This window comes from Dreissena polymorpha, chromosome 15, assembly GCF_020536995.1.
Source record: "Dreissena polymorpha isolate Duluth1 chromosome 15, UMN_Dpol_1.0, whole genome shotgun sequence".
Classification (NCBI taxonomy): Eukaryota; Metazoa; Mollusca; class Bivalvia; order Myida; family Dreissenidae; genus Dreissena; species Dreissena polymorpha.
In genome coordinates, this window is record NC_068369.1 from 14137586 (window position 1) to 14151063 (window position 13478).

At 37.5% G+C, this 13478-nt stretch overlaps 1 protein-coding gene across 1 annotated transcript in view; it reads right to left on the reverse strand.

The window, feature by feature from the left end:
* The window catches only part of LOC127860908 (uncharacterized), a 345694-nt gene that overhangs the window by 102074 nt on the left and 230142 nt on the right, over window positions 1–13478 (reverse strand). The window contains exons 80-84 of the mRNA XM_052399220.1: window positions 12137–12198; window positions 10992–11155; window positions 4013–4127; window positions 2985–3001; window positions 302–481 (exon numbers count right to left, since the gene is read on the reverse strand). Of these exons, the coding sequence (XP_052255180.1) occupies window positions 302–481; window positions 2985–3001; window positions 4013–4127; window positions 10992–11155; window positions 12137–12198 (538 nt within the window). The remainder of the gene's footprint in view (window positions 1–301; window positions 482–2984; window positions 3002–4012; window positions 4128–10991; window positions 11156–12136; window positions 12199–13478) is intronic.

The following is a 13478-nucleotide window of genomic DNA, read 5'->3' on the forward strand; positions in this document are numbered from 1 at the left end:
TACTTAGCACTTCAAAATTCAAAAGCCTATGTGGAGTAAATATTATTAAAAACTATTTCAAATAATACTGTAACTTATTTCATTTGATGCTATTTTTCAAAATTAGGAACATCTGTTAACAAGACCTATTATCTTTCCATATTTGTTTGTAAAATTCTGTAAAGTTTTGCACATAGTATTTAAGTGTTACACATGGACTCCAACCCAGACCATACAAACATTTAGGCTCACATGTGGCCTCTATCCTAGACCATACAAACATTTAGGCTTACATGTGGGCTCCACCCCGGACCATACCAACCTTTAGGCTGACAAGTGGGCTCTATCCCAGACCATCTCCCGCTAGGCTGACAGGTCCGGGTATTTGTGTTTCCAGACAACCCATATCCAATATTGCATGTGTACTCGGCTATGGCTCCGTATAGTATACCATTACGTACTGTGACATAGCCGTTATCTATGTCAACAGGTACTCCACAATCTAATACAGAACACATGTATGAAATTATGTCTCATCATATTACTGTTATCTATATCAACATGGATCATACAATCTAGAACAGAACATAATAAAATGTGTGCCATCACAAATGTATAGAACTTAAATGTCACATAACTGTTATCTATGTCAACAGATACCCAAATATATTAAATACAACACATTTGTTCCTGTATCTACATTTACATAAATGTTATCTATATCAACAGGTATCATACAATCTAGAACAGAACACATGATTGGGTTTCATTATCTACTGTCACATAGCTGTAATCTATAACAAGAGCACCGCATATCAGGTGCCAGCGCTCGGCTGTGGGTGCAGTTTTGAATAAATGAAAGCTTGTCAGGAGAAAAGCATTTTGATTTTAGATTATGTTCAAGTTTTATATTAGAAGTCACAGTGACCTTGACCTTTGACCTAGTAACCCGAAAATGGGTGTGGCATGTAGAACTGATGAAGGTGCATCTACATATGAAGTTTCAAAGTTGTAGGTGGAAGCAATTTGACTTTAAAGCCAATGTTAAGGTTTTAGCACAACGCGGTCAGCGGACGGCAGACAACGAGCTGGCTATGACAATACCTCAGGTTTTCTCCAACAAGAGGGCCATGATGGCCCTGTATCACTCCACTGTTTTTTTATGCTAAAAAAGAGTGCAATGCGCATGGGTTGAAATGTACTCAAGCATGTGACTTTCTCTTTCTATCCCTCGTCCCACTGGGTGCTTAAAGTTGGAAGGGTGAGCAATTGTATATATGGAAAACGTTACTACGGTGTTAACTAAACAGACTATAAAGTCCGGGAATTGTTGCCCAACCCTTTGCTTATAACGTAGGTACATTTATCTCTACAAAAGATATTGTTGTTCTTTCTATTTCACATATTTTTAGATGCTGAAGATCAAATCTACGCATGTTCTACAAGATTAATGAAAATTCCTTCATTCAATCATGATAGAGAACTATAAGATGTCACTGCATACCAAATTTGGTAGCCCTAAGCCCAATGGTTATGGACAGGAAGATTTTTAAAGTTTGCACCAAAGAGGCTTTATATAAGCATACATTCAGTTTTGTGACCCCCGGGGCAGGGTCAAATTTGAGCCCAGGGGAATAATTTGAACAAATTTGGTAGAGGACTATTAGATGTCACTACATACCAAATTTAGTAACCCTAGGCTCTATAATTATGAACAAGATTTGTAAAGTTTGCACAAATAGGCCTAATTTAAGCATATGTTCATTTTTGTGACCCCCGGGGCAGGGTAAAATTTGACCCCAGGAGCATAATTTGACCAAAACTTGGTAGAGAACTTTAAGATTTTAATACATACCAAATTTGGTAAAAATAGGCCCAATGGTTATGGACAGATTTTTAAAGTTTGCACAAAATAGGCCCAAAATAAGCATATGTTTTTATGACCCCTGGGGAAAGGTCAAATTTGATCCAAGGGGCTTAATTTTAACAAAGAGGTTCAGCCCAGGAACATTTGTGAAAAGTTTTATCAGAATTGGACTTGTAGTTTAGGAGAAGAAGATGTTTAAAGAAAAAGTTAACACACGGACGCACGCACGGACGCACGACAAACACAGGACCATGACATAAGCCCCGCTGGCCTCTGGCCAGTGGAGCTAAAAACAGCCAAGCTAACAAAAGTTACCCCACAATGTAATACAAGAAAACATATTAATTCATTTATTCCGTAAGTATATATCATATATGAACTTTTATTTGTATATCGATTGTATGTGCATATATTACGCAATGAATTAAGTCATTGAAATGGAAAATAAAAATAATAATAAAAGTATTATTAGAAGATATTTTTTTACAAGTTATTATAAGGACAAAATAAATAGTTTACTATAAATTATTTTACTAGTTATTTGAGAAAATGAGGAAAGCAGGTGAGTCCTCCATTTCTGTTGGCTATAATGAAATAAATGTTATGAAAGTATTCATAAGGACAGACATACAGTGCAATGACTATAGGCCTACCAACTGTCAACAATGGTGATTATGCCATAATAGTGATGTGAATCTGTGAATAATTGTGAATATGACAAAAGAGTGATGAAAACTGTCAACAATTGTGACTATGACAAAAGACTGATTTAAAACTGTGAACAATTGTGAATATGACAAAAGAGTGATGTCACTGGAAGTGTGAACACTTGTGAATATGCAAAAAAGTAATGTGGAACTGTGAATAATTGTGAATATGCAGAAAATGTGATGTGAAACTGTGAACAATTGTGAATATGCCATAAAGTGATATGAACAATTGTAAAAAATGAAAAAACAACAACAGGGATTTGAAACTATGAACAATGGTGATCAGGTTTAAGCAGGTATGTGAAACTGTGAACAGTTGTGAACATGCCATAACAGGAAACTGTGAACAGTTGTGAACATGCCATAACAGGAAACTGTGAACAATTGTGAACATGCCGAAAAAAACGGTCTGTTCAGTTGCTACATACTGGTTGATGGATCTGGCCTGAAAGATGCAAACTCATCTACACTCTTACTAGGCAATCAGTTCAAGCTGCAGGAAGACATACCCCACCCCAGATCCCACATTTGTCTTATAAAGTGTCTCTTTGCCTATTCTTTTGTTTAAATAAGGTGTCTTAACTTGACAGATTTAAATCAATGATGATCTAAGATTAATGTTCAAAAGGATAAAAACTACCATCACACATAATATCTCTATATTTTCATAATAGCAACATTAAAGAAAATGTGCAAATATATTGAATATATTTTTACTTTGGGGACTGTTGCCTGAGTGTTTTAAAAATGCTAATATTTGAGCCCATATAATTTGTATGCATTACAATTCACATATCTGAGTCTATAAAAATGCCCTCAGTTGATAAAGGTTGCCAAAGATTTCCATTATTAGACGTAGGAAATTAATTTCAAACTAGATGCTTACACGATATAATTGTTTTTCTAAACAAACTAGTAGCCATTCCATTTCTCTCATCGCAAAATAATTGCAAATAATAAATTATTCTATGATAAAACTAGAACTTTCATTGATGTGTCGACAACCCCCCCCCCCCCCCCCTCAGATATGCTGTTGCCAAATTCTTGAGCATGCAGTTATGTGTTATAGTTCATACGCACTGCACTTCTCCTTGACATCTATCAAACTTATATTTGGAGATGATGCCTCATAGTGTTTGCAATAAATGTCATGGGCATTATTTATGCAGGGACAAAACTGTCATATATGAGAATATCAACCTTTAGGAACACATGCCCAAGTATCAACCTCATACATGGACTCCGGTACACTTTTCTCCAATGAATACTAACATGCAGTCATGTACACTGTTCACCCATGAAAACGTTTATGCACTCCGGTACACGTGTTCACCCATGAATACTTACATGCACTCCGGTACACTAGTCTCCCATAAATACTTACATGCACTCTGGTACACTGTTCTCCCATTAACACTCACATGCACTCCAGTACACTGTCCCCATGAATACTTACATGCACTCCGGTACACTGTTGACAACCTGACACATATATCCCTGGTCACAAGGGCCTATCAATAGCTGGTAGACCTCACACGTCAGCCTGGGATTTACAGCCCCTCCGCCAACAACTACAACACAATGTGCTTATATCAATAGCCGGTAGACTTCACACGTCAGCCTGGGATTTACAGCCCCTCCGCCAACAACAAGGACACAATGTGCTCATATCAATAGCCGGTAGACCTCACACGTCAGCCTGGGATTTACAGCCCCTCGGCCAACAACTAGAATACAATGTGCTTATATCAATAGCCGGTAGACCTCACACGTCAGCCTGGGATTTACAGCCCCTCCGCCAACAACTACAACACAATGAGCTCATATCAATAGCCGATAGACCTCACATGTCAGCCTGTCATTTACAGCCCCTCCGCCAACAACTACAACACAATGTGCTCATATCAATAGCCGGTAGGCCTCACACGACAGCCTGGGATTAACAGTCCCTCCGCCAACAACTAGAACACAATGTGCTCATATCAATAGCCGGTAAACCTCACACGTCAGCCTGGGATTTACAGCCCCTCCGCCAACAACTACAACACAATGTGCTCATATCAATAGCTGGTAGACCTCACACGTCAGCCTGGGATTTACAGCCCCTCGGCCAACAACTAGAACACAATGTGCTCATATCAATAGCCGGTAGACCTCACACGTCAGCCTGGGATTTACAGCCCCTCCGCCAACAACTACAACACAATGTACTCATATCAATAGCCCATAGACCTCACACGTAAGCCTGGGATTTACAGCCCCTCCGCCAACAACTACAACACAATGTGCTCATAACAATAGCCGGTAGACCTCACACGTCAGCCTGGGATTTACAGCCCCTCCGCCAACAACTACAACACAATGTGATCATAACAATAGCCGGTAGACCTCACACGTCAGCCTGGGATTTACAGCCCCTCCGCCAACAACTACAACACAATGTGATCATAACAATAGCCGGTAGACCTCACACGTCAGCCTGGGATTTACAGCCCCTCCGCCAACAACTACAACACAATGTGATCATAACAATAGCCGGTAGACCTCACACGTCAGCCTGGGATTTACAGCCCCTCCGCCAACAACTACAACACAATGTGATCATAACAATAGCCGGTAGACCTCACACGTCAGCCTGGGATTTACAGCCCCTCCGCCAACAACTACAACACAATGTGATCAATATTTATATGAGCCTCACTCTAGGGAAGCAGGATTTAACCCTTTGCATGCTGAGATATTTGTCGTCCGCTAAATTGGTGTCTGCTGAATTTCTAGAATCATCTTCTTTTTTTACTTTCCACTATTAGAATAGCAAACAATTTGGAACCTGAGCAGACACCACGTTTTGTGGCATCTGATCTTGTTCCAAACTGTTTGTAAAGGCTGTTAAAATTCAAATCCAGCGCTTAAAGGGTAATCCATGTTCATACAGTTTCATCCCAAATTATTCTGGAGTTCTGCACAGGCTTATCAAGGAGCACATATGCAAACTGCACAGGCTAATATCGGATGACACTTAAGGTATTTGCACTTAAACCTGTTTTTTGATAGCCCAGCTCATATTTATTAACAATCTCTAACTTTCAATCATCAGCGACAACAGTAAGATACAAAACAAACAAGAGCAGCGTCTCTGAAACACAACGCCCCCTTCTGCGCTTTGAAGCCTAAAAGCAGCCATTTTACAGAAAACAAGGCCAAAAAATCAATTACCAAAACTTCATCTGTAAGACATGTGGATATCTCAAATACCAAAAAGCAGCTTAATATCTAAAAGCTTTTGGTTAAAAAAAACTTTAAAAAAAGGTTATAATAAAGATAATTTTTAAGTCCAAGGCCCATAACTGCGCCAAAAATCAATGCACAGGAATGAATTTCACACTTTATCTGTAAGTAATCAAGGTAGGCTCATACAAAAAAATCAGCTCAATATCTGAAAGCATTGTGTAACAAGAGCACCGCCTTGTGGGTGCAGACTGCTCATCTATTTTTCTTTTTAAAGGTGTTGGGACCTATCTCAATTTCAATCACAAAGGAGGGAGGGGAGGAGTGGAGAGGGGTGTATAGTGTGTGGGTGTGGTCATTTATTACAATATCTTCCAAAAATGAAAAAAAAAATGAAAAAAAAATATATATTTTATTTTTGGGGGGGGGGGGATTCTTGGGTTGGATGGTTGGACGGTATTTCAAAAATAAAATTATAAAAATAGATATTTGTGTTTTCTAACCATGTTTGAAAAAAAACAAGAGATGTGTTTGTCAGAAACACAATGCCCCCTATTGCGCCACTTTGAAAATTGTTATTGTTTTTTTTTTACCTTTGACCTTGAAGGACGACCTTGACCTTGAACTTCCACCACTCAAAATGTGCAGCTTTATGAGAAGGCCACTTTGAAATATTATTTTTTTGACATTTGACCTTGAAGGATGACCTTGACCTTGAATGATGACCTTGACCTTGAATTTCCACCACTCATAATGTGCAGCTTCATGATAACGCCGCTTTGAAATTATTATTTTTTTACCTTTGACCTTGAAGGATGACCTTGACCTTGAAGAATGACCTTGACCTTGAACTTCCACCACTCAAAATGTGCAGCTTCATGAGAACACAGCTTTGAATTTTTATAAAAAAAAATGACCTTTGACCTTGAAGGATGACCTTGACCTTGAAGGATGACCTTGACTTTGAACTTCCACCACTCAAAATGTGAAGCTTCATGAGAACGCCGCTTTGAATTTTTATTTAAAAAAATGACCTTTGAACTTCCACCACTCAAAATGTGCAGCTTCATGAGAACGGCGCTTTGAATTTTTATTTTAAAAAATGACCTTTGACCTTGAAGGATGACCTTGACCTTGAAGGATGACCTTGACCTTGAACTTCCACCACTCAAAATGTACAGCTTCATGAGAAAGCCACTTTTAAATTTATTATTTTGACCTTGAAGGATGACCTTGACCTTGAACTTCCACCACTCAAAATGTGCAGCTTCATGATAACGCTGCTTTGAATTTTATTTTATTTTGTTTGACCTTTGACTATAAAGGATGACCTTGACCTTAAAGGATGACCTTGACCTTGAACCTACACCACTCAAAATGTGCAGCTTCATGATAAAGCCACTTTAAATTATTTTTTTGACCTTTGACATTGAAGGATGACCTTGACCTTGAAGACTGACCTTGACCTTGAACTCCCACCACTCAAAATGTGCAGCTTCATGATAATGCCGCTTTGAAATTTTTTATTTGTTTTTTTATCTTTAACCTTCAAGGATGACCTTGACCTTGAAGGATGACCTTGAACTTCCACCACTCAAAATGTGCAGCTTCATGAGAACGCCGCTTTGGTTTATTCTTTTTTTGACCTTGAAGGATGACCTTGAAGGATGACCTTGACCTTGAACTTCCACCACTCAAAATGTGCAGCTTCATGAGATACACGTGCATACCAAATATCAAGTTGCTATCTTCAATATTAAAAAAGTTATGGCCAATGTTAAAGTTTTCAGACGGACAGACGCCATATATTTGACATTTGACCTTGAAGGATGACCTTCACCTTCACCTTTCACCACTCAAAATGTTTAGCTCCATGAGATACACATGCATGCTTAATATCAAGTTGCTATCTTCAATATTGAAAAAGTTATGGCCAATGTTAAAGTCTTCAGACGGACAAACACCATAAATTCAACATTTGACCTTGAAGAATGACCTTGACCTTTCACCACTCAAAATGTGCAGCTCCATGAGATACACATGCATGCCAAATATCAAGTTGCTATGTTAAAAAGTGAAAAAGTTATGGCCAATGTTAGGGGGGGATTCGGGTTGGGGGGGGGGGGCGTGGGGGATGGTTTGGACGGAGTCAATTTTGGTATGCCAGGTAAGAGTTGTTTTGTCAAAGTATCAATCAAATCTAATCATAAATAAAGAAGTTATAGCAATTTTAGCAAAATTTAATTATATGACCTTGAGAGTCAAGGTCATTCAAAGGTCAAGGTAAAATTCAACTTGCCAGGTACAGTACCCTCATAATAGCATGAAAGTATTTGAAGTTTGAAAGCAATAGCCTTGATACTTTAGAAGTAAAGTAGATCTAAACACAAAATGTAACCATATTAAAAGTTACTTAAGTCTAAAAAGGGCCATAATTCCGTAAAAATGACAACCAGAGTTATGCAACTTGTCCTTTACTGTCCCCTTATGATAGTTTGCGAGTGTTCCAAGTATGAAAGCAATATCTATGATACTTTAGGGGTAAAGTGGACCAAAACACAAAACTTAACCAAATTTTCAAGTATAAAGGGCCCATAATTCCGTCAAAATGCCAGTCAGAGTTACATAAATTTGCCTGCACAGTCCCCTTACGATAGTTAGTAAGTGTTGCAAGTATGAAAGCAATGGCTTTGATACTTTAGGAAAAAAGTGGACCTAAACACAAAACTTAATCAAATTTTCAATTTTCTAAGTATAAAAAGGGTACATAATTCCGTCAAAATGCCAGTCGGAGTTAGATAACTTTGCCTGCACAGTCCCCTTACGATAGTTAGTAAGTGTTGCAAGTATGAAAGCAATCGCTTTGATACTTTAGGAAAAAAGTGGACCTAAACACAAAACTTAACCAAATTTTCAATTTTCTAAGAATAAAAAGGGCACATAATTCTGTCAAAATGCCAGTCAGAGTTACATAACTCTGCCTGCACAGTCCCCTTATGATAGTTAGTAAGTGTTGCAAGTATGAAAGCAATAGCTTTGATACTTAAGGAATGAAATGGACCTAAACACAAAACTTAACCAAAATTTTCAATTTTCTAAGTATAAAAAGGGCACATAATTCTGTCAAAATGCAAGCCAGAATTATCTAACTTTGCCTGCCCAGTCCCCTCATGATAGAAAGTAAGTGTACCGAGTTTGAATGCAATAGCATTGATACTTTATGAGAAAAGTGTGCCTAAACGCAAAACTTAACCGCCTCCAACATTGATGCGAAGCCGATGCCAAGGTGATGACAATAGATCATAAATTTTTTTTCAAAAAATTGATGAGCTAACAAGAGATGTGTTTGTCAGAAACGCAATGCCCTCTACTGCGCGGCTTGGAATTATTTGTTTGACCTTTGACCTTGAAGGATGACCGTGACCTTTCACCACTAAAAATGTAGCTCCACGAGATGCACATGCATGCCAGATATTAAGTTGCTATCTTCAATATTGCAAAAGTTATGGCCAATGTTAAAGTTTTCGGACGGACGCAAAGACTTACAGACAGACAGACGGACAGTTCAATTGCTATATGCCACCCTACCAGGAGCATAAAAAACTTCAGAAAAACTGTTACTATAGAGAAAACGTGTAAGACACACATACCAAATATCAGCTGGTTAGCTGAAAGAGGTGCGTAAAAAAAAACTCTGGAAAAGGTTATTATAGCAAAAATTTGTCCAAGGCCCATAACTTCACCAACAAGAGCTGTGCTTGTGAAACACATTGCCTCCTACTATGCTTTGAAGCCGCACTGCAGCTATTTTAGAAACAAGGTTATATATTGAATGTAAATGTCACAGTAACCCTGATCTTTGACCTAGTGACCTCAAACCATGTTTGATCGTAGATCGCAATGAGATGCATGCACATTTGAAGTTTAAAGAACATAGACCCAAGAGTTTCATTTTATGAGGAAGGTTAAAGTTTTGGGTCACAGGCACACACATACAATGACAGACATACAGGCCAAAAATCTGATCATTTGATCTGGGGGCATAAAAATCAACACATTGGAACGAATTTTACACTTCATCTGTTGGTCATGTAGGTAAACTCACATTCCAAAAATCAGCTCAATATCTGCAAGCTTTGCATAAAAAACATCTCGAAAGCGGTAAATATAGAGAAAATTTCTATATCCACTTTTGTCTCAAATCTCCATGCCTATTTCTTTGAATAAATAGGAGCTCCTACCTTGGATTATATCCTTTTTAAAATATTTAATATTTAAAAAAGAAAATGTAACTCCCTTTAAAGCTTACAACTTCTCTAGGCCAATATCTGCGTCAAGAATCAACGAACCAGAATGAATTTTACACTTCAACTTTTAAGGTCTTGTAGGCAGACTCACATACCAAACATCAGCTCAATATCACAAAGTGTTGCATAAAAAACCTCCGAAAAACAGAATGCCCAACCATCAGACTGACAGACTGTGCGACTGCTATATGCCAACTACTAGGACATAACCAGTATACATGTGGCTTTACATTTTAAATGCTGTATTTCTACATTAACCCTTTAGGACATTATGTTGTGCCTGCACATAGCATATTTCCTCAAATAGCTCAATATAATTGCTAAAGTTATTTGAATATTCTCTAATGCAAGTCCAAATAGAAAAGTATTAAGATAATCACACACAGAAACTCCTATCAGATGCTACTGTAATGTTTGCTGACTGGAACAGAATAAATATAAGAACCCTGAAAAACGGCCCTGAGAAGCAGGCATAGGATAATCAGGGACAAACCGTACCTCTTAACCCTTAAAGCGCTGGAGCTGAATTTTAAAGGCCTTTGCAAACAGTTTGGATCCAGATGAGACGCCACAGAACATGGCGTCTCATCTGGATCCAAACTGTTTGCTATTCTGATAGTATTCTTTGAAAAAGATCAAAGAAAATGCTAATTTTATAAATTCAGCAGACGACATTTTAGCAGAAGACAAATTACCCAGCATGCAAAGGGTTAAATGGATTTTTGGTTAGAAGAGACTTCCTGCAGATTACCATATAAGCAGAAAGTGTCATCCCTGATTAGCCTACGAAGACTGAACATGCTAATCTGGGACAACACTAAATGCATGTGCAATAGGCCCTGTTTTCCCAGAGAAAGGCTCACATTGGCCATTATTAAGATATAATTGTTAAAAATATACCTGTTTCATTTTTGATAGACAACTCCGTAGGTGTGACAGTCTGGTTAAACACTGTCACGGCTGTTGCTCCACTTCCAAGCTGGGACACAGCCTTGGTGAGATTCTGATTTGCAGAAGTCGTGTTTTGAAAAATGATGCTGAAATTGGCCAGGAGACTGCCCGCTCTGCAACAGAGAGAGAGTGATCAGGGCCAGTTTTATAAACTAGCCTCGTTCTCAGGAAACTGGGCATAATGCAAATGCATAAAGTGTTATCCCAGATTAGCCTGTGCAGTGTGCATAGGCTAATCATGGAAGACACTTTCCTCCTACACTGGATTTTAGTTTAAAAGAGACTCACTTTAAAAAATAACAACATTAAAGTGGAATGTGTGCTCACTGATAAGTCTTTGTGGACTACACAGTCTAATCTGGGACAACATGACGCACATGCATTAAGCCCAATTTTCCCAGAAAACACATGTAGAGAACTGAAAGATCCTAAAAACATGAACATAAACAAAAACTACTCTGGCTTTTTCATATCTATGCAGATATATAGTTTGTTTTACACTAATATAAAAAACAAGAGAGGACCATGATGGTCCTAAAGTGCTAACCTCAGATCACATTACACCAATTTTCAAAGAGTTGCCATGGTAAATTAGTTTATGGACACACATGACCCAATATAGAGATGGCCTTAGTACAATCAATAACAATATTCTGACAACATCAAGAGTCATTAATTTGGCTTCAAGAGTGGTAGTATCTTTGTTCTAAAATTTGAATTTGTGACCTTACTTGTGAACACATTACACATACTAGAATGAAATTCAAAACACCATGAAAAACAAAACAAACATTTTTTATTTATATTAATTTCTCTTTTTTCAAGGAACAGTAACCATAATTCCAACCAATCAATATGAAAATCCCAACAAAATTCTTGACATCAAATATTCATGCATGATATTTTATAACAAAACACCTGCGCACCTGGACATCAACATAATCCAATTAAATTACCCTCATTCTTTTTTAAAAAAAGTCATACAAATTTGGGTATTTAATAATCATTAAGAAATCAGAGTGAATTACAACTTAACATTACAGTAAGGTTAGTTGAATCCAACTCAAGAAGACAAAATGCATAAAATTACTTACCTCAAATTGTTGACGACAATTTTAATATCCTGGCCAAGATACTTTCTGTAATACTCCTCAAGCTGAAATAACAACATAGTTCAACATTAAATTGTATAGAAAAATATCAGTCAAATTGATAGATGCTCACCTCTGATGTGCTTTGTAAATGAACGGTTTGAAAACCTTTCTTTTAAGAATAGGCGCCACTAAACTGACGATTTCTTGCCGTGATTTCATTAAGTGGTAGACACATGTTTTATTGCATCAAATTGATTGACATCTTTGAGGTAATTTCCTGTACTTATAGATTGTTCTGTTTTGAAATCAGTTGTGTTATAAAAGAGTGGGTCACTTTAATTAGAGAATATAAATTGATAATTATATTTAGAATTATTTTGTATTGATGATCATTTGAAAAATGGATTGTACTGAAATTTAAGGAGATCCATTGTGTTTTATCGTATGAAATTATGACAATTTCCCATACTTAACATTTACTTTGTATGAATGTGCTATTCCGTATTTGTTATCTATTTGTTCAGTTGTAGAAAATGTTTAAGCATTCAAAATGTCAAAGACAAATATCTCGTTGTTGTAAATGATTGGCACAAACTCTTACAGACAGGTTGATCGTAAGTAGGAGAACAAGGGCAATAACTCCCTCCAAGATCATGTAAGGTGCCTGAATGTCATCGTCATAACTTTCAAAAACCTTACACAGCTATACAAAGAATTCTTCTTTAACTCCCTTAAGAACAATTAAATCAAAAGGACATGACAATATGCACATGAAAACATAAAGATCATGCATATAATTATGAGCTTTTGTGGAATTTTTTGTTTTAAGGTTTAGTCTATTTTAAATAAAACTTCCGTCTAGGTGGAAATTGTTGTCCCTGATTAGCCTGTCTGGTGCAGCTTGCACTGGCCACGCCTACTTGCAGGACACGCCTCCGGCATGAATGCCTCTTTGATAGCATGTACACCGACAGTCTGATTTGTATGCTTGACGAGAACGGATGTAAATAAAACCAGTATGACTTTCAATGGTGTTGCTCCTTAAATGGTGTTCCTTTAACCCATGTATGCCTAGCGTCTAGAAAAAAGGCCTTGGCAAACAGCTTAGACCCAGATGAGACGCCGCATGATGTGGCGTCTCATCAGGGTCTGCGCTGTTTGCTTAAAGGAATTTCTGTAAGAAATATTCTAAATATAGAAATAAAAATACTAGACATCCCTAATTTTGGAAATAAATTGATCCAATTTAGACGGATGGGAGAGTTCACTAGGAATAAATGGGTTAATGGTGATAAATAGTGTATTATATAGGAGAAACACTACAGCATGCATTGGCTTATCT